This window comes from Oncorhynchus gorbuscha, linkage group LG13, assembly GCF_021184085.1.
Source record: "Oncorhynchus gorbuscha isolate QuinsamMale2020 ecotype Even-year linkage group LG13, OgorEven_v1.0, whole genome shotgun sequence".
Lineage (NCBI taxonomy): Eukaryota > Metazoa > Chordata > Actinopteri > Salmoniformes > Salmonidae > Oncorhynchus > Oncorhynchus gorbuscha.
In genome coordinates, this window is record NC_060185.1 from 97,923,345 (window position 1) to 97,945,844 (window position 22,500).

Consider the following 22,500-nt stretch of genomic DNA (forward strand, 5'->3'; position numbering starts at 1 on the left):
TCTGTGGGGTTCTAAAGGTGTGTCATCACCTCTGTGGGGTTCTAAAGGTGTGTATCTAGGTTCCTTACCTTGAAGACATCTTGTGTATCATCCATGCAGTAGACTCTGATGTTATACTCTAGGGTAGAGCAGTATGCGTCAGAGAAGAGCACCAGACGGAGACGCTTAGCTGCGGACATGTTTAGAGATTCTCCCACCAGAGAGAAACGACCCAACTGCTCCGAGAACACTCTGCACGTCTCTGCCTCCAACTGACAGTAATATGGCTCTGAGATCAATTCCCCCCCCATCATCAAGACGTCCTGGGGATAGAGAGAGAGGGATGTGGGGTTAGGGGCAGGGTGTGTGTGGTCGTGGGGTCATCGGCAGGCTGTGTGTGGTAGTGGGGTCAGGGTGCATGTGTGGACAGTGATAGAACTTTAACAATCAACTAAATAATTCAGACCACATGAAAGAGGACTCTAGTTTCCTGGCAACAAAACTGCTTCTGGAGAGAAAGGAGAACTAAGATGAGAGAAAGAAGAACTAAGATGAGAGAAAGGAGAACTAAGATGAGAGAAAGAAGAACTAAGATGAGAGAAAGAAGAACTAAGATGAGAGAAAGAAGAACTAAGATGAGAGAAAGGAGAACTAAGATGAGAGAAAGGAGAACTAAGATGAGAGAAAGAAGAACTAAGATGAGAGAAAGGAGAACTAAGATGAGAGAAAGAAGAACTAAGATGAGAGAAAGAAGAACTAAGATGAGAGAAAGGAGAACTAAGATGAGAGAAAGGAGAACTAAGATGAGAGAAAGAAGAACTAAGATGAGAGAAAGGAGAACTAAGATGAGAGAAAGAAGAACTAAGATGAGAGAAAGAAGAACTAAGATGAGAGAAAGGAGAACTAAGATGAGAGAAAGGAGAACTAAGATGAGAGAAAGGAGAACTAAGATGAGAGAAAGAAGAGATGTAACATCGAGTAAATATTGGATTAAAGAGATTTAGAGAGAGAGGGAGAGACAGGAGAAATGTGAAGAGAGTTGTCTGCTCCACCTGCCGAAACAGCTCAACTGACAGGACACGCTACAGCTCAACAGACAGTCAGGACACGCTACAGCTCAACAGACAGACAGGACTCGCTACAGCTCAACTGACAGACAGGACACGCTACAGCTCAACAGACAGACAGGACTCGCTACAGCTCAACTGACAGACAGGACACGCTACAGCTCAACAGACAGACAGGACACGCTACAGCTCAACTGACAGGACACGCTACAGCTCAACAGACTGACAGGACACGCTACAGCTCAACAGACTGACAGGACACGCTACAGCTCAACAGACAGTCAGGACACGCTACAGCTCAACAGACTGACAGGACACGCTACAGCTCAACAGACTGACAGGACACGCTACAGCTCAACAGACAGTCAGGACACGCTACAGCTCAACAGACAGACAGGACACGCTACAGCTCAACAGACAGACAGGACACGCTACAGCTCAACAGACTGACAGGACACGCTACAGCTCAACAGACTGACAGGACACGCTACAGCTCAACAGACTGACAGTGAAGAGGTGACTCCGGGATACTGGCCTTCTCGGCAGAGTTCCTCAGTCCAGTGTCTGTGTTCTTTTGCCAATCTTAATCTTTTCTTTTCATTGGCCATTCTGAGATGTGGCTTTTTCTTTGCAAATCTGCCTAGAAGGACAGCATCCCGGAGTCGCCTCTTCACTGTTGACATTGAGACTGGTGTTTTGCTGATACTATTTAATGAAGCTGCCAGTTGAGGACTTGTGAGGCGTCTGTTTCTCAAACTAGACACTAATGTACTTGTCCTCTTGCTCAGTTGTGCACCGGAGTCTCCCACTCATCTTTCTATTCTGGTTAGAGCCAGTTTGTGTTGTTCTGTGAAGGGAGTAGTACAGTCGTGGCCAAAAGTTTTGAGAATGACACAAATATTAATTTTCACAAAGTTTGCTGCTTCAGTATCTTTAGATATTTTTGTCAGATGTTACTATGGAATACTGAAGTATAATTACAAGCATTTCATAAGTGTCAAAGGCTTTTATTGATAATTACATTGATGATGCAAAGAGTCAATATTTGCCGTGTTGACCCTTCTTTTTCAAGACCTTTGCAATCCGCCCCGGCATGCTGTCAATTAACTTCTGGGCCACATCCTGACTGATGGCAGCCAATTCTTGCATAATCAGTGCTTGGAGTTTGTCAGAACTTGTGGGTTTTTGTTTGAGGATTGACCACAAGTTCTCAATGGGATTAAGGTCTCTGGATTTTCCTGGCCATGGACCCAAAATATCAATGTTTTGTTCCCCGAGCCACTTACTTATCACTTTGCCTTATGGCAAGGTGCTCCATCATGCTGGAAAAGGCATTGTTGGTCACCAAACTGTTCCAGGATGGTTGGGAGAAAGTTGCTCTCGGAGGATGTGTTGGTACCATTCTTTATTCATGGCTGTGTTCTTAGGAAACATTGTGAGTGAGCCCACTCCCTTGGCTGAGAAGCAACCCACACATGAATGGTCTCAGGATGCTTTACTGTTGGCATGACACAGGACTGATGGTAGCGCTCACCTTGTCTTCTCAGGACAAGCTTTTTTACGGATGCCCCAAACAATCGGAAAGGGGATTCATCAAAGGAAATTACTTTACCCCAGTCCTCAGCAGTCCAATCCCTGTACCTTTTACAGAATATCAGTCTGTCCCTGATGTTTTTCCTGGAGAGAAGTGTCTTCTTTGCTGCCCTTCTTGACACCAGGCCATCCTCCAAAAGTCTTCACCTCAATGTGTGCAGATGCACTCACACCTGCCTGCTGCCATTCCTGAGCAAGCTCTGTACTGGTGGTGCCCCGATCCCGCAGCTGAATTAACTTTAGGAGACAGTCCTGGCTCTTGCTGGACTTTTTGGGCGCCCTGAAGCCTTCTTCACAACAATTGAACCACTCTCCTTGATGTTCTTGATGATCTAATAAATGGTTGATTTAGGTGCAATCTTACTGGCAGCAATATCCTTGCCTGTGAAGCCCTTTTTGTGCAAAGCAATGATGACGGCATGTGTTTCCTTGCAGGTAACCATGGTTGACAGAGGAAGAACAATGATGACAAGCACCACCCTCCTTTTGAAGCTTCCTGTCTGTTATTTGAACTCAATCAGCATGACAGAGTGATCTCCAGCCTTGTCCTCGTAAACACTCACACCTGTGTTAACGAGAGAATCACTAACATGTTGCCAGTTGGTCCTGAGAGCTGAAATGCAGTGGAAACGTTTTTATGGATTAGGTTCATTTGCATGGCAAAGAGGTACTTTGCAATTAATTGCAATTTATCTGATCACTCTTCATAACATTCTGGAGTACATGCAAATTGCCATCATACTAACGGAGGCAGCAGACTTTGTGTCATTTTCAAAACTTTTGACCACGACTGTACACGTCGTTGTACGAGATCTTCAGTTTCTTGACAATTTCTCACATGGAATAGCCTTCATTTCTCAGCACAAGTATAGACTGACGAGTTTCAGAAGAAAGTTCTTTGTTTCTGGCCATTTTGAGCTTGTAATCGAACCTACAAATGCTGATGCTCCAGATACTCAACGAGTCAAAAGAAGGACAGTTTTATTGCTTCATTCATCAGGACAACAGTTTTCAGCTGTGCTAACATAATTGAAAAATGGTTTTCTATTGATCAATTCGCCTTTTTAAAATGATAAACTTGGATTAGTTAACACAACATGCCATTGGAACACAGGAGTGATGGTTGCTGATAATGGGCCTCTGTACGCCTATGTAGATATTCTATTAAAAAATCTGCCGTTTCCAGCTACAATAGTCATGTACAACATTAACAATGTCTACACTGTATTTCTGATCAATTTGATGTAAAATGTATTTTTCTTTCAAAAACAAGGACATTTCTAAGTGACCCCAAACCTTTGAACGGTAGTGTATATATATAAAGGACCAGTCAAAAATTTGGACACACCTACACATTCAAGGGTTTTTCTTTATTTTTACTATTTTCTACACTGTAGAATAATAGTGATGATGTCAAAACTATGAAATAACACACACACACACACACACACACACACACACATATTGGGTGTATATATATATATATATATATATATATATATATATACACAATCATTTCGTAACCAAAAAATCTATGAAAATAGATTTGAGATTCTTCAAAGTACCACCCTTTGCCTTGAGGGCACAACATGAATGGGTGGCCACAGCACTCAAAGGAGTGATTGAAAAAGCTTCTTCTACTTTCCTCAACTTGCAAGTATTTTTCTCCACTCTGCTACCAACGATAATACTTTCACCCTGCCACCATACAGGGGTAAACACAACTATTTCCCGTGACTGTGCCTCAAAACCAAATGTCTACCTGGCCACCCTGGACCAGCCTTTATGATCAGGTCCACCTCTACAAGGCAGCAGTGCCCACCTTCGCCCGGACTCTAAAGGACATCGCCCTCAACCGAAGCCCCGACAACTCACACAGTAGCAACAGATCAACCAGCAAGACACTCTAACCTACATTCAGACCACAGCACCACCACCCAATCAATAACCCCTCAAACCAACCATGCACACACCTCATATAGGCCACCTCGGATCAGACCTATGCCTAGGCCTCAACATGGAAATCACACATCCGCCCAGGCCGTGAGCAGACAAACAGGCCCAACCCCCACTCTTACACTCGCCCAGGCCAATGGCAAGTACCAGATGCTCAGCAGGATCTGCTGACACTTACTGGTCTGAGGCCAAACCACACGACTAACAACATTGGACACTTTATGGAACACAAAGCCTTCACTATCTCATCCTGGAATATCCAAGAACTGAGGTCATCTGCCATCCACCACACTACCAGGTGGGTGGTATAGAGGAGATGGACCCACTGGTTGCCCTCTAGGTTACAGAGAGCTGGTAGTCCCATCCACCACACTACCAGGTGGGTGGTATAGAGGAGATGGATCCACTGGTTGCCCTCTAGGTTACAGAGAGCTGGTAGTCCCATCCACCACACTACCAGGTGGGTGGTAATAGAGGAGACGGACCCACTGGTTGTCCTCTAGGTTACAGAGAGCTGCTAGTCCCATCCACCAAACTACCAGGTGGGTGGTATAGAGGAGACGGACCCACTGGTTGCCCTCTAGGTTACAGAGAGCTGCTAGTCCCATCCACCAAACTACCAGGTGGGTGGTATAGAGGAGATGGACCCACTGGTTGTCCTCTAGGTTACAGAGAGCTGGTAGTCCCATCCACCACCCTACCAGGTGGGTGGTATAGAGGAGATGGACCCACTGGTTGCCCTCTAGGTTACAGAGAGCTGGTAGTCCCATCCACCAAACTACCAGGTGGGTGGTATAGAGGAGACAGACCCACTGGTTGCCCTCTAGGTTACAGAGAGCTGGTAGTCCCATCCACCACACTACCAGGTGTGAAAAAGGAAAGAGACTCAGGGGGTTTGCTAATTTGGTATAGAGCAGACCTAACTCACTCCATTTAATTAATAAAAACAGGAACATTTCACATTTGGCTAGAAATTCAAAAGGAAATTATCTCAACAGAGGAAAAATGTCCTCCTGTGTGCCACCCACTAGAATCCCCATACTTTAATGAAGACAGCTTCTTCATCCTAGAGGGGGAATCAATCATTTTCAGGCTCAGGGACATCTACTAGTCTGTGGTGACATAAATGCCAGAACTGGACAATAATCTAACACCCTCAAACACCTACCTAGAGGTGACAACATTCCCTCCCCCATATGCCGCTCTACACACAACTACGACAACATAACCAACAAAAATGGGTCACAACTCCTGCAGCTCTGTCGCACGCTGGGTATGTACATAGTCAATGGTAGGCTTCGAGGGGACTCCTATGGTAGTTACACCTATAGCTCATCTATTGGCAGTAATACTGTAGACTACTTTATCACTGACCTCAATCCAGAGTCTCTCAGAGCGTTCACAGTCAGCCCACCGACACCCCTATCAGACCACTGTAAAATCACAGTCTACTTGAACAGAGCAATAGTCAATAATGAGGCATCAAAGCCAAAGGAACTGAATAATATTAGGAAATTCTATAGATGGGTATATAACAAAGTATTGAGATAAACTTTTGTTTTTGACCAAATACTTATTTTCCACCATAATTTGCAAATAAATTCATTTAAAATCCTACAATGTGATTTTCTGATTTTTTTTTCTCATTTTGTCTGTCATAGTTGAAGTGTACCTATGATGAAAATTACAGGCCTCTCTCATCTTTTTAAGTGGGAGAACATGCACAATTGGTGGCTGACTAAATACTTTTTTGCCCCACTGTACATGATCAAATACACATTTTATAATCAAATATTAAAGACTACCAGAACGCACTGGATTCTCCAATTACATCGAATGAACTACCGTACAAAATACAAACCCTCCAACCTAAAAAGACCTGTAGTGTTGATGGTATCCTAAATTAAATTATTAAATATACAGACCACAAATTCCAATTGGCTTAATACTTAAACTCTTTAACTTCATGTGTAGCTCTGGCATCTTCCACAATATTTTGGAACCAAGGACTGATCACCGTAATCCACAAAGGTTGAGACAAATTTGACCACAATAATCTGTATTATCTTTAACAGCAAACTTGTACCTTTCATCAGTGAAAACAATGTATTGAGCAAATGTCAAATTGTCTTTTTGCAAAATTATCGTACGACAGACCACGTATTCACCCTGCACACCTTTCCACCCTGCACACCTTTCCTCCACTATACAAATTGATGGAAAGGGGTATTGGGGGAACAACATTTGACATTATAAAATCCATGTACACAAACAGCAAGTGTGGGGTTAAAATTGGCATAAAACAAAGACATTTCTTTCCACAGGGCTGTGGGGTGAGACAGGGATGTAACTTGAGCCCCACACTCTTCAACATATATTTCAACGAATTGGCGAGGGCACTACAAACAGTCTGCAGCACTCGGCCTCATCCTTACTAGAATCTGAAGTCAAATGTCTACTGTTTGCTGATGATCTGGTGCTTCTGTCACCAACCAAGGAGGGGCTACAGCAGCACCTAGATCTTCTGCACAGATTCTGCCAGACCTGGACCCTGACAGTAAATCTCAGTAAGACCAAAATAATGGTGTTCTAAAAAAAGGTCCAGTCAACATGGCAACACAAATACAAATTCCATCTAGACACCGTTGCCCTGGAGCACACAAAAAAACGATATATACCTCGGCCTAAACATCATTGCCGAGTACCCATACTATCAGTATTAATCCCTCTCTTGCTGTCTGTCTATCTGCCTGCCTGCCTGCCTGCCTGCCTGCCTGCCTGCCTGCCTGCCTGCCTGCCTGCCTGCCTGCCTGTCTATCTGTCTGCCTGCCTGCCTGTCTGCCTGCCTGCCAGTCTGTCTGTCTGTCTGTCTGTCTGTCTGTCTGTCTGTCTGTCTGTCTGTCTGTCTGTCTGTCTGTCTGTCTGTCTGTCTGTCTGCCTGTCTGTCTGTCTGTCTGTCTGTCTGTCTGTCTGTCTGTCTGTCTGTCTGTCTGTCTGTCTGTCTGTCTGTCTGTCTGTCTGTCTGTCAATTCAATTTCAATTGAATGTAAGGGCGATATTGTCATGGGAAACATGTTAACGTTGTCACGGGAAACACATGTTAACGTTGTCACGGGAAACACATGTTAACGTTGTCACGGGAAACACATGTTAACGTTGTCACGGGAAACACATGTTAACGTTGTCACGGGAAACACATGTTAACGTTGTCACGGGAAACACATGTTAATGTTGTCATGGGAAACACATGTTAACGTTGCCAAAGCAAGTGAAGTGGATAACAAACAAATGGGAAAAACAACAACATTTAAAAGTAAACATTACACTCACAAAAGTTCCAAAATAATAAATACATTTCAAATGTCATTTTATGTCTATATACGGTGTTGTAATGATGTGAAAATAGTTAAAGTACAAAAGGGAATATAAATATTCATAATTATGGGATGTATTTACAATGGTGTTAGTTCTTCACCAGTTGCCCTTTCCTTGTGGCAACAGGTCACACATCTTGCTGCTGTCAAAATTGGGTTTGTTTTCGAATTCTTCGTGGGTCTGTGTAATCAGTGGGAAATATGTGTCTCTAATATGGTCTTACACTTGGCAGGAGGTCAGGAAGGAAGGGCAGCTCATCAGTTTCCAACTCATGTTGTGTGCACATAGCCTGTCGTCTCTTCTCTCTCTCTACCTCTCTCTCAGGAAGGAAGGGCAGGAGGTCAGGAAGGGCAGGAGGTCTCCCTCCTTCCCTCCCTCCCTCCCCCTTCCCATCTCTCTCGCTCTACCTCTCTCTCTCTCTCCCTCCTTCCCTCCCTCCCTCCCCCTTCCCATCTCTCTCGCTCTACCTTTCTCTCTCTCTCCCTCCTTCCCTCCCTCCCCCTTCCCATCTCTCTCGCTCTACCTCTCTCTCTCTCTCCCTCCTTCCCTCCCTCCCCCTTCCCATCTCTCTCTCTCTACCTCCCCCTTATCTCTCTCCTCTCTCTCTCTCCCCTCCCTCCTTCCCTCCCTCCCCCCCCTTCCCATCTCTCTCGCTCTACCTCTCTTTCTCTCCCTCCTTCCCTCCCTCCCTCCCTCCCTCTTCCCATCTCTCTCGCTCTACCTCTCTTTCTCTCCCTCCTTCCCCCTTCCCTCCCTCCCTCCCTCCCTCTTCCCATCTCTCTCTCTCGTTCTACTGCTCTCCCTCCCTCTCTCCCTCCCCCTTCCCATCACTCTCTCTCTCGCTCTACCTCTCTCTCTCTCCATCCCCCTTCCCATCTCTCTCTCGCTCTACCTCTCTCTCTCTCCCTCCGTCCCCCTCCCCAGCTCTCTTCTCTCGCTCTACCTCTCTCCCTCTCCATCCCCCTTCCCATCTCTCTCTCGCTCTATCTCTCTCTCTCTCTCCCTCCGTTCCCCCTCCACAGCTCTCTTCTCTCGCTCTACCTCTCTCCCTCCATCCCCCTTCCCTTCCCATCTCTCTCTCTCACTCTACCTCTCGCCCCATCCCCATCTCTCTTCTCTTCTCTTCTCTTCTCTTCTCTTCTCTTCTCTTCTCTTCTCTTCTCTTCTCTTCTCTTCTCTTCTCTCGCTCTCTCCAACACCAAACTCTCCCACCCCAACCTCGCTCGCTCGCTCCCTCGCTCCCTCCCTCCATCTCTGCCTCCATCCCGCTCTCTCTCTCTCTCTCTACTCTCTCTACCTCTCTCTCTGTACTCTCTCTCTCTCTCTCTCCCTCCCTCCCCTCCCTCCTCCCCCTCCCTCCCCTCCCTCCCTCCCTCCCTCCCTCTCCTCCCTCCCTCCCTCCCTCCCTCCCTCCCCCTCCCTCCCTCCCTCCCTCCCTCCCTCCCTCCCTCTGTGTACTTCTCTCTCTGTACCTCTCTCTCTCTACCTCTCTTCCTCTCTCTGTCACTACTCTCTGTAGATATTCCTAACCAGACACACAGACATTGAATTATTGATATGAAGGTGAGGGGAGGTTGGATCTCTGCACTGCTTTCTAATGTAGTCTACAGGTAGAGTAGAGAGGGGAACTGCTCTGTAACCCAGGGGACAGTACTGTATAGAGGGGTCTTTGTAATTGGTGTCGGGGGGGGGGTACCAATGTTTTGCAATATAAGTGACAGAGGAGACATTTGAAGAAATAATTTAATTCCGTTTGCAATAGTATGGTATACATTTGAACAACTGTGCATGATTGGTCTTTAATGAAAAAAAAAAAAAATGTTTTGCTTACAGCACCTGGTATTCCCAGGCGGTCTCCCATCCAAGTACTAACCTGGCCCGACCTTGCTTAGTTTCCGAGATCAGGTGTGTTCAGTATGGTATGGCCACATAGCGAATGTTGTTTACCCCATTTTCTCCCAGAATTCCATCCTTTGCTCATCGCTGCAACTACCCGAATGAGCTCCGGAGAGGCGAAAGTCGAGTCGTACGTCCTCTGAAACATGACCTGCCTGGTCACACTACTATCGATATCAAATTGCTCGCTTAACCCGGAAGCCACACCAATGTGATTAGGAGGAAACACTGTTAGACTGACAACGGAAGTTAGCTTGCAGGCGCCCAGCCCTTCCACAAGACGTTTCTAGGGCGCGATGAGCAAATCAAATCAAATCAAATTTATTTATATAGCCCTTCGTACATCAGCTGATATCTCAAAGTGCTGTACAGAAACCCAGCCTAAAACCCCAAACAGCAAACAATGCAGGTGTAAAAGCACGAGCATGAGCAAAGGTAAGCCCCTTGGTAAAATCTTCCCCTACCACAAGACGTTTCTAGAGCACGATGAGCAAAGGTAAGCCCCTTGGTAAAATCTTCCCCTACCACAAGACGTTTCTAGAGCACGATGAGCAAAGGTAAGCTCCCTTGGTAAAATCTTCCCCTACCACAAGACGTTTCTAGAGCACGATGAGCAAAGGTAAGCCCCTTGGTAAAATCTTCCCCTACCACAAGACGTTTCTAGAGCACGATGAGCAAAGGTAAGCAAAGGTAAGCCCCTTGGTAAAATCTTCCCCTACCACAAGACGTTTCTAGAGCGTGATGAGCAAAGGTAAGCCCTTGGTAAAATCTTCCCCTACCACAAGACGTTTCTAGAGCACGATGAGCAAATAAGCCCCTTGGTAAAATCCCCTACCACAAGACGTTTCTAGAGCACGATGAGCAAAGGTAAGCCCCTTGGTAAAATCCTCCCCTACCACAAGACGTTTCTAGAGCACGATGAGCAAAGATAAGCCCCTTGGTAAAATCCTCTCCTACCACTGGATAATGACAACCTTGCTATGGGGTTCCCGGTCACGGCTGGCTGTGATTGGATGTTTTGTCAACACCAGGGATAGACACAGTAGCTCTGGGTTTAAATCCAGACCATGCTCAGTTGAATCAGCTGTGTTAGTAGGGCTGGAACAAAAGCCTGCAAAAGGACTAAAATAAAATAATGTACTCTAGCTATAATCCAGATCCTCTCATGTGTGTGCGTGTGCGTGCGCGTGTGCGTGTGCGTGTGCGTGTGCGTGTGCGTGTGCGTGTGCGTGTGTGTGTGTGTGTGTAGGGTCATAGACGTTGACCAAATAGTCTCCTATAGTATTCCCATCACATTGTGTTGTTTCTGTGTCGTCTACAGTCATCTGTTCTCACCTCCCAGACGCCTTCGTAGTTCTGTTTCTTCAGCCTGATGGCCCAGTTCTCAGGACAGGCGTCAGAACAATGGTCCATGCTGAGAATTGTGGGTCGCGTCAGAACCACCCCCGGAGGACCACAGCTCACTATGGGACTCAGCAGGGTCTGGCAGCCCGCCAGGGGTAACCTGCATGGGTGGAGAGAGGAGGAGGAGTTATGAGGAGTAGGCAGAGTGGAGGAGGGGTTAGTCGACGGTAGGGGCAGAAGGGAGACGGGAGGAAGGGTTGGTAGGTGGGTAGTGGGGAAGGGTTAGGTGAGGGTAGGAGGAGAGGGGGTGTTGAGGGGTTGAGGAAGAAGTTGAGGTTGGGGAGAGTTTGGGGTGGGAGAGATTTTGGGTGGAAGAGAGGTTTGGGGTGGGAGAGAGGTTTGGGGTGGGAGAGAGATTTGGGGTGGGAGAGAGGTTTGGGGTGGGAGAGAGGTTTGGGGTGGGAGAGAGAGGTTGGGGTGTGAGAAAGAGGTTGGGGTGGGAGGAGGGAGAGAGGTTGGGGTGGGAGAGAGGTTGGGGTGGGAGAGAGGGGTGGGAGAGAGAGGTTGGGGTGGGAGAGAGGTTGGGGTGTTGAGAGAGGTTGGGGGGAGAGAGGTTGGGGTGGGAGAGAGGTTGGGGTGTGAGAGAGGTTGGGGTTGGGGTGGGTGAGAGAGGTTGGGGGTGGGTGAGAGAGGTTTGGGGGGTGGGTGAGAGAGGTTGTGGTGGGTGAGAGAGGTTGGGGTGGGAGAGAGAGGTTGGGGTGGGAGAGAGAGGTTGGGTTGGGAGAGAGAGGTTGGGGTGGGAGAGAGAGGTTAGAGAGAGAGAGGTTGGGGTGGGAGAGAGAGGTTGGGGAGAGAGAGGTTGGAGAGAGAGAGTTTGGAGAGAGAAAGGTTGGGGGAACAAGGTGGAGGAGCAAAGTAAAAGAGGTTTTATTCATGAGTTGTTTACAGTCACTGATGATTTGGCGCAGGTCTACTTTACCATCATACATCTAGATAATCTGAGGCAGGTCTACTTTAACATCATACATCTAGATAATCTGAGGCAGGTCTACTTTAACATCATACATCTAGATAATCTGAGGCAGGTCTACTTTAACATCATACATCTAGATAATCTGAGGCAGGTCTACTTTAACTTCACACATCTAGATAATCTGAGGCAGGTCTACTTTTCACACATCTAGATAATCTGAGGCAGGTCTACTTTACCATCACACATCTAGATAATCTGAGGCAGGTCTACTTTAACTTCACACATCTAGATAATCTGAGGCAGGTCTACTTTACCATCACACATCTAGATAATCTGACGCAGGTCTACTTTAATTTCACACATCTAGATAATCTGAGGCAGGTCTACTTTAACATCATACATTGCTGGGTTTTGTGGACATGGTGGCAGATCACACACACACACACACACACACACACACACACACACACACACACACACACACACACACACACACACACACACACACACACACACACACACACACACACACACACACACACACACACACACACACACACACACACACACACACACACACACACACACACACACACAGCCAGTTAGTTCAAGTTAAAGAGCCCACCTTAAATCTTCTTTCCTCTGAGTGGTGAGATATATCTCATAGATCTTTCCCCTGGGGATGGCCTCTGGAGGGATCAGCAGGCTGATGCCTAAACAACAACACCACAGAAGAAGAAGAATGAATCAAAACACAAATAACACCACCACAGAAGAAGACAGAGAGAGAGAGAGAGGCTCATTTGTTGTGTCTGAACGGTGCTTTTGTAATTCCACAAAGGAGGCAAGCCGGAGGACCGACAGGACGGATGAGGATAACAAGCACACGCGCACGTGCATACGCGCACGTGCATACGCGCACGCCTGACAGAAGAGAAGGAATACCTCAGTTGAAGCTTTTCCAAAACACTTTAAGTGAAGGATTCTCATCACGTAGTTCTCCACTAAAACAACATGTGTCTGCTGTTCTCCACTAAAACAACATGTGTCTGCTGTTCTCCACTAAAACAACATGTGTCTGCTGTTCTCCACTAAAACAACATGTGTCTGCTGTTCTACAGGAAGATAAACAACATGTGTCTGCTGTTCTACAGGAAGATAAACAACATGTGTCTCCTGTTCTACAGGAAGATAAACCACATGTGTCTGCTGTTCTACAGGAAGATAAACAACATGTGTCTGCTGTTCTACAGGAAGATAAACCACATGTGTCTCCTGTTCTACAGGAAGATAAACAACATGTGTCTGCTGTTCTACAGGAAGATAAACAACATGTGTCTGCTGTTCTACAGGAAGATAAACCACATGTGTCTGCTGTTCTACAGGAGGATAAACAACATGTGTCTGCTGTTCTACAGGAAGATAAACAACATGTGTCTCCTGTTCTACAGGAAGATAAACAACATGTGTCTCCTGTTCTCCACTAAAACAACATGTGTCTGCTGTTCTACAGGAAGATAAACAACATGTGTCTGCTGTTCTACAGGAAGATAAACAACATGTGTTTCCTGTTCTACAGGAAGATAAACAACATGTGTCTGCTGTTCTACAGGAAGATAAACAACATGTGTCTGCTGTTCTACACTAAAACAACATGTGTCTGCTGTTCTACAGGAAGACAAACAACATGTGTCTGCTGTTCTACAGGAAGATAAACAACATGTGTCTGCTGTTCTACAGGAAGATACACAACATGTGTCTCCTGTTCTCCACTAAAACAACATGTGTCTGCTGTTCTCCACTAAAACAACATGTGTCTGCTGTTCTACAGGAAGATAAACAACATGTGTCTGCTGTTCTACACTAAAACAACATGTGTCTGCTGTTCTACAGGAAGACAAACAACATGTGTCTGCTGTTCTACAGGAAGATAAACAACATGTGTCTGCTGTTCTACAGGAAGATAAACAACATGTGTCTGCTGTTCTACACTAAACAACATGTGTCTGCTGTTCTACAGGAAGACAAACAACATGTGTCTGCTGTTCTACAAGAAGATAAACAACACGTGTCTCCTATTCTACAGCTAGACTATTACAGGAAGACATCTGGTTAAATACAACATGCTTATCTCATGCACTTTCATGGAAGCAAACGTGTGTTCGTAATTATATATTCATATCTCACATATACAATATCTAAATGTTTGCATGACCAGAATGAGGATATCTCTCCTTCTCTCTGTGTGTGCTCATGTGTGTGTGTTTGCTTGTCTAGCGCCAAGTGAGAAGATTAGTGTCAAGGGTTTGAGTTAATCCATGCATACAATATGTGACAGCATATACACAGAGAGAAAGAGAAAAGAGAGAGACAGAGATAGAGATAAAGGAGAGAGAAAGGAGAGCGAGTGAAAGGAGAAAGAGAAAGAAAAGAGAGAGAGAGGGGGAGAGAAAGGAGAGGGAGAGAGAGAGAGAGAGAGAGAGAGAGAGAGAGAGAGAGAGAGAGAGAGAGAGAGAGAGAGAGAGAGAGAGAGGCGGAGAGAAAGGAGAGAGAGAGAGAGAGAGAGAGAGAGAGGAAGAGAGAGAGAGAGGAAGAGAGAGAGAGAGGAAGGAGAGAGAGAGAGAAAGAAGAGAGAGAGAGAGAGAAGGAGAGAGAGAGAGAGAGGAAGGAGAGAGAGAGAGAGAGGAAGGAGAGAGAGAGAGAGAGAGAGAGAGAGAGAGAGAGAGAGAGAGAGAGAGAGAGAGGAAGGAGAGAGAGAGAGAGAGAGAGGGAGATACATGAGAGTGAGAAAGGAGAGAGAGACAGAGAGTTTGAGAAAAGAAAGGGAGAGGGAAAGATCATTATCTCTCTCCAGATAATACTGAATGATCTGACCAATAGAAACACTGTTGTCACCTATATAACTACTGAATGATCTGACCAATAGAAACACTGTTGTCACCTATATAACTACTGAATGATCTGACCAATAGAAACACTGTTGTCACCTATATAACTACTGAATGATCTGACCAATAGAAACACTGTTGTCACTTATATAACTAACTACTGAATGATCTGACCAATAGAAACACTGTTGTCACTTATATAACTAACTACTGAATGATCTGACCAATATAAACACTGTTGTCACCTATATAACTACTGAATGATCTGACCAATAGAAACACTGTTGTCACTTATATAACTAACTACTGAATGATCTGACCAATAGAAACACTGTTGTCACTTATATAACTACTGAAAGATCTGACCAATAGAAACACTGTTGTCACTTATATAACTACTGAATGATCTGACCAATAGAAACACTGTTGTCACCTATATAACTAACTACTGAATGATCTGACCAATAGAAACCCTGTTGTCACCTATATAACTAACTACTGAATGATCTGACCAATAGAAACCCTGTTGTCACCTATATAACTAACTACTGAATGATCTGACCAATAGAAACACTGTTGTCACTTATATAACTAACTACTGAATGATCTGACCAATAGAAACACTGTTGTCACCTATATAACTAACTACTGAATGATCTGACCAATAGAAACCCTGTTGTCACCTATATAACTAACTACTGAATGATCTGACCAATAGAAACACTGTTGTCACCTATATAACTAACTACTGAATGATCTGACCAACAGAAACCCTGTTGTCACCTATATACTATATAACTAACTACTGAATGATCTGACCAATATAAACACTGTTGTCACCTATATAACTAACTACTGAATGATCTGACCAATAGAAACCCTGTTGTCACCTATATAACTACTGAATGATCTGACCAATAGAAACCCTGTTGTCACCTATATAACTACTGAATGATCTGACCAATAGAAACACTGTTGTCACCTATATAACTACTGAATGATCTGACCAATAGAAACCCTGTTGTCACCTATATAACTACTGAATGATCTGACCAACAGAAACCCTGTTGTCACCTATAGAACTACTGAATGATCTGACCAATAGAAACCCTGTTGTCACCTATATAACTACTGAATGATCTGACCAATAGAAACACTGTTGTCACCTATATAACTACTGAATGATCTGACCAATAGAAACACTGTTGTCACCTATATAACTACTGAATGATCTGACCAATAGAAACACTGTTGTCACCTATATAACTACTGAATGATCTGACCAATAGAAACACTGTTGTCACCTATAGAACTACTGAATGATCTGACCAATAGAAACACTGTTGTCACCTATATAACTACTGAATGATCTGACCAATAGAAACACTGTTGTCACCTATATAACTACTGAATGATCTGACCAATAGAAACACTGTTGTCACCTATATAACTACTGAATGATCTGACCAATAGAAACACTGTTGTCACCTATATAACTACTGAATGATCTGACCAATAGAAACCCTGTTGTCACCTATATAACTACTGAATGATCTGACCAATAGAAACACTGTTGTCACCTATAGAACTACTGAATGATCTGACCAATAGAAACACTGTTGTCACCTATAGAACTACTGAATGATCTGACCAATAGACACACTGTTGTCACCTATATAACTAAATCCTGAATAGTGGAGAGGAGGAGAGACAAGAAGAGAAGACAGAGAGGATTCCAGACTTTCTGATGTTCTATATTACCAGACCATCAAGACGTTACGTGCGTCAGTCATGTGACTAGCAGCAGTGATGTCACCAACGGTAAGGTTCTAATTGAGGTCATTTGGTCTAAAGTCGTTTCCCGGATGTCTTACGTCTCTCTCTCTCTCTCTCTATGTTCCGTCCTGCTACAGCTCTCTATCAATTTAACCTGTAATTACTGGCGTGTTCAGATATAGCTCATCTAAAAAAAAATTTTTTTTTTTTAAAAATACTTCAGTTGTTGTTTAAAAAAATAAATAGAACAGTGCTTTCCAAATTAATTCATATGAATGTGACTGAGGAGTGATGTCTTCTATAATAATACTATGTGTGTATTTGTAGCTGACATTTTAAAAGTTGCTGTGGAAGTTTTTTTTGGCAATTTGAATAAGAAGTTCCAGTCAGTGGTGATGACGCATGGTTTCTGGGTAATCATCAACGTGGCCCGAAGGTAATCTGCTTTCTCACTCTCTATGCATCCATCTCAAATTGCACACTATCCCCTAAATAGTGCACTGCTAGGGCTCTGGTCAAAGGTAGTGCACTATGCGGGGAATAGGTTTCTGTTTGGGATGCGACCCATGTTTCTAGGTAACCATCACCATGGCCTGAAGATAACCTGCAGTGCTTTCTCTCTCTCCATACGGTCTGAGACACTAATGTAGACACTCATACAGACAAACGGCACCCTATTCATTATGTAGTGCACTACTTTTATCCAGGGCCCGTAGGGAAATAGGGTGCATTAACCAGGGCCCATAGGGAATTGGATGCATTTGGGATCACAGCCTTCAACATGACCCTATGCTGCTGGTGTCCCTCTCCTCTCCCTGGCCTTTCTGCAAATCTTCATGCAGACAGGCAGACAGGCAGACGGGCAGACAGGCAGACGGGCAGACGGGCAGACGGGCAGACGGGCAGACAGACAGACAGACAGACCGACGGGCAGACAGACATACAGGCAGACAGGCAGACAGACAGGCAGACAGGCAGGCAGACAGACAGGCAGACTGGCAGACCGGTAGGCAGGCAGATATTCTATCAGTCCGTGGCAACATGATGAAGTCTCTGGCCTGTAAGAGAGACTAATTACTCTGAATTAACTCAGTGGCCCTGGAGTGGGTTGGGCTGTAGTGGACAGAGATGACCCTATCAGTTTACTGGGCTGGACTGACTACATCGCTAAGGCACACACATATGGATTGGCTGAAGACCGTGTATGTGTTGCTAAACTAGAAAAGAAGGCAATACAGACCCATTGCCATAACGATGTCGCTTTTTCTTCAAATATATACCATTTCTACATTGTAGAAAAGTAGTGAAGACATCAAAACTATGAAATAACACGTATGGAATCATGTCGTAACAGAAAGTGTTAAACAACTCTAAATATATGCCAAGAGTTTGCAAAGCTGCCATCAAGGCAAAGGGTGGCTACTTTGAAGAATCTCAAATATAAAATATATTTTGATTTGTTTAACACTACTACATGATTCCATGTGTGTTATTTCATTGTTTTGATGTCTTCACTATTATTCTACAATGTAGAAAATAGTCAAAATTAAAGAAAAACCCTTGAATGAGTAGGTGTGTCCAAACTTTTGACTGGTACCTTACGTTTTCAATCAATAAACCCATCAACCAATCAGCTCTTACCTGTGTTGGGGATGGTGAGTCTACCCCCCAGGAAGTTGAATGTCCCATACGAGGTGTTAGCCACGTCCCGCGGCAACGTCTTGAAGTACGTCTGATTGGACAGCCGGGTCATAAACTCCGCAGGGTCAGAGGTCATCTTCCCGTTGTGTAAGGTGTGGTGCGACCCGTTTGGTATGGGGTCTAGAAGCGGACCGTTGGTCATTGAGAACTTAGCGGTGCCGGTGTGTGTGGTGCCGTCGTGACGTGAGTGCAGGGTTCCTTGGTAGCTGGTGGTCGTGGTGGTTAGGTCAGGCTGGATGGTAAGCAGATGGGAGTTCTCTAAAACAGATCAGAGACCACCGTCACAGCACAACAGTGACAACAACAGAAACCACCTCATCTCAGCAGGGGACACACACACCGTCACAGCACAACAGGAAACCACCTCATCTCTAACACACACACCGTCACAGCACAACAGGAAACCACCTCATCTCTAGCACACACACCGTGACAGCACAACAGGAAACCACCTCATCTCTAACACACACACAACGTAACAGCACAACAGGAAACCACCTCATCTCTCGTACAGCACACAGGAAACCACCTCATCTCTCACAGCACAACAGGAAACCACCTCATCTCTAACACACACACCGTCACAGCACAACAGGAAACCACCTCATCTCTAGCACACACACCGTCACAGCACAACAGGAAACCACCTCATCTCTAACACACACACCGTCACAGCACAACAGGAAACCACCTCATCTCTAACACACACACAGAGGAAGAGAAAAAAAGAGAGAGAGAAACATAAAGTCCCAGAGACAGAAGCACACAAACACAATGCTGTTATAATTAAGACACAACTCAGATTCAGAGGAGGTTTAGCAGGTAGAGTCTAGAAAGGCTTCCATGGTGACTCAGAGGAGGCTTCCATGGTGACTCTGAGGAGGTTTAGCAGGCAGTCTAGAGAGGCTTCCATGGTGACTCAGAGGAGGTTTAGCAGGTAGAGTCTAGAAAGGCTTCCATGGTGACTCAGAGGAGGCTTCCATGGTGACTCAGAGGAGGTTTAGCAGGCAGTCTAGAGAGGCTTCCATGGTGACTCAGAGGAGGTTTAGCAGGCAGTCTAGAGAGGCTTCCATAGTGACTCAGAGTAGGTTTAGCAGGTAGAGTCTAGAAAGGCTTCCATGGTGACTCAGAGGAGGTTTAGCAGGTAGAGTCTAGAAAGGCTTCCATGGTGACTCAGAGGAGGCTTCCATGGTGACTCAGAGGAGTGTCACGCCCTGGTCGAAGTATTTTGTGTTTATCTTCATGTATTTGGTCAAGCCAGGGTGTGGCATGGGGTTTTGTATGTGGGTGTGTATATATTGGGATTGTAGCTTAGTGGGGTGATCTAGCAAAGTCTATGGCTGTCTGAAGTGGTTCTCAATCAGAGGCAGGTGTTTATCGTTGTCTCTGATTGGGAACCATATTTAGGCAGCCATATTCTTTGTGTGTTTCGTGGGTGATTGTCCTTAGTGTCCTTGTTCCTGTCGCTGTGTTAGTTGACACAAGTATAGGCTGTTTCGATTTTCGTTTCGTTATTTACGTTCTTTGTTTTGTAGTGTTTGTGTTTATTCGTGTTTACGTTGTTCATTAAATATGGATCGCAATCTACACGCTGCATTTTGGTCCGACTCTCCTTCACACCTAGAAAACCGTTACAATGAGGCTTCCATGGTGACTCAGAGTAGGTTTAGCAGGTAGTCTAGAAAGGCTTCCATGGTGACTCAGAGGAGGCTTCCATGGTGACTCAGAGGAGGTTTAGCAGGCAGTCTAGAAAGGCTTCCATGGTGATTCAGAGGAGGTTTAGCAGGTAGAGTCTAGAAAGGCTTCCATGGTGACTCAGAGGAGGCTTCCATGGTGATTCAGAGGAGGTTTAGCAGGTAGAGTCTAGAAAGGCTTCCATGGTGACTCAGAGGAGGTTTAGCAGGTAGAGTCTAGAAAGGCTTCCATGGTGACTCAGAGGAGGTTTAGCAGGTAGAGTCTAGAAAGGCTTCCATGGTGACTCAGAGGAGGCTTCCATGGTGACCCAGAGGAGGCTTCCATGGTGACCCAGAGGAGGCTTCCATGGCGACTCAGAGGAGGTATAGCAGCTAGAGTCTAGAAAGGCTTCCATGGCGACTCAGAGGAGGTATAGCAGCTAGAGTCTAGAAAGGCTTCCATGGCGACTCAGAGGAGGTATAGCAGGCAGAGTTTAAAAAGAGGAGAGGAGCAACAAGTCAACACACACAATTTCTATGTTAGTAGATATACTGTACTGTACAGACAGATGACTGTAGAGAACAGAGAAACAACACAATGTGATGGGAATACTATAGGAGACTATTTGGTCAACGTCTATGACCCTACACACACACACACACACACACACACACACACACACACACACACACACACACACACACACACACACACACACACACACACACACACGCACACACGAACACAACAAAAATGCTGAGTAGAATAGGTAACACAAGGGACAGTAGATGACTATGGTGAGACTAGATAACACAAGGGACAGTAGATGACTATGGTGAGACTAGATAACACAAGGGACAGTAGATGACTATGGTGAGACTAGATAACACAAGGGGCATTAGATGACTATGGTGAGACTAGGTAACACAAGGGACAGTTGACACATTGGGTGTACAGTATAGGTTGGATGAAGGACAGTACAGACTGACAGATTGACGGAGGGATGGAAGGAAGGGTAGAAAATAAAACCAAGAGCATTATCCTACTGCTGCGGGTACCGGGGCGGGGGCCAGGGGGGCCGGGGGCCCGGTGCCGAGGTGCCCACACACCTGGCTTGCTAGGCTTGATGCCCATAGGCTGGAAGCCCGTGGTCAGGATGGACGAGTCCGCTACGTCAGCGTCCAGACCCTCCTTCTTACGGCGGTAGACCAGGACCACCACGATGAGGATGAGGGTCAGACAGAGAGCTACGGCTACAATACCCACATACAGGGCCACATCCTCAACTCCATTGGCAGCTAGAGAGAGAGAGAGAGAGAGAGAGAGAGAGAGAGAGAGAGAGAGAGAGAGAGAGAGAGAGAGAGAGAGAGAGAGAGAGAGAGAGAGGGGAGAAGGGAGAGAGAGAGAGAGATAGCAGGGTGAATGGAGAAAGAGAGAGAGAGAGAGCAGGGTGAATGGAGAAAGAGAAAGAGAGAGAGCAGGGTGAAGGGAGAAAGAGAGAGAGCAGGGTGAAGGGAGAAAGAGAGAGAGAGGGGTGAAGGGAGAAAGAGAGAGAGAGAGAGAGAGCAGGGTGAAGGGAGAAAGAGAGAGAGAGAGAGCAGGATAAAGGGAGAAAGAGCAGGGTGAAGGGAGAAAGAGAGAGAGAGCAGGGTGAAGGGAGAAAGAGAGAGAGAGAGCAGGGTGAAGGGAGAAAGAGAAAGAGAGAGAGCAGGATAAAGGGAGAAAGAGAGAGAGAGCAGGATAAAGGGAGAAGAGGAGCAGGGTGAAGGGAGAAAGAGAGAGAGAGCAGGGTGAAGGGAGAAAGAGAGAGAGCGCAGGGTGAAGGGAGAAAGAGAGAGAGAGAGCAGGGTGAAGGGAGAAAGAGAAAGAGAGAGAGCAGGGTGAAGGGAGAAAGAGAGAGAGAGAGCAGGGTGAAGGGAGAAAGAGAAAGAGAGAGAGCAGGGTGAAGGGAGAAAGAGAGAGAGCGAGGAATGGTGGGATACAAAAAATAGACAATTTCACTGTCGGAATTGACCTAGGTCTGTCAAACAGTAGGTACTACACGAGTTAGAACTCTGTTCTCATCTGATCCTCAACCAATTAGAACTCTGTTCCCATCTGATCCTCCAACCAATTAGAACTCTATTCTCATCTGATCCTCATTAGAACTCTGTTCCCATCTGATCCTCCAACCAATTAGAACTCTGTTCCCATCTGATCCTCAACCAGTTAGAACTCTGTTCTCATCTGATCCTCAACCAGTTAGAACTCTGTTCTCATCTGATCCTCAACCAGTTAG

General features: G+C 45.5%; 1 protein-coding gene across 1 annotated transcript in view; it reads right to left on the reverse strand.

Annotated features, from left to right (window-relative positions):
• The window catches only part of LOC123993769 (netrin receptor UNC5A-like), a 559,088-nt gene that overhangs the window by 91,867 nt on the left and 444,721 nt on the right, over positions 1 to 22,500 (reverse strand). Inside the window, exons 7-11 of the mRNA XM_046296250.1 lie at positions 21,269 to 21,520; positions 18,489 to 18,806; positions 12,809 to 12,896; positions 11,202 to 11,370; positions 69 to 302 (exon numbers count right to left, since the gene is read on the reverse strand). Coding sequence (XP_046152206.1) covers positions 69 to 302; positions 11,202 to 11,370; positions 12,809 to 12,896; positions 18,489 to 18,806; positions 21,269 to 21,520 — 1,061 coding nt within the window. The remainder of the gene's footprint in view (positions 1 to 68; positions 303 to 11,201; positions 11,371 to 12,808; positions 12,897 to 18,488; positions 18,807 to 21,268; positions 21,521 to 22,500) is intronic.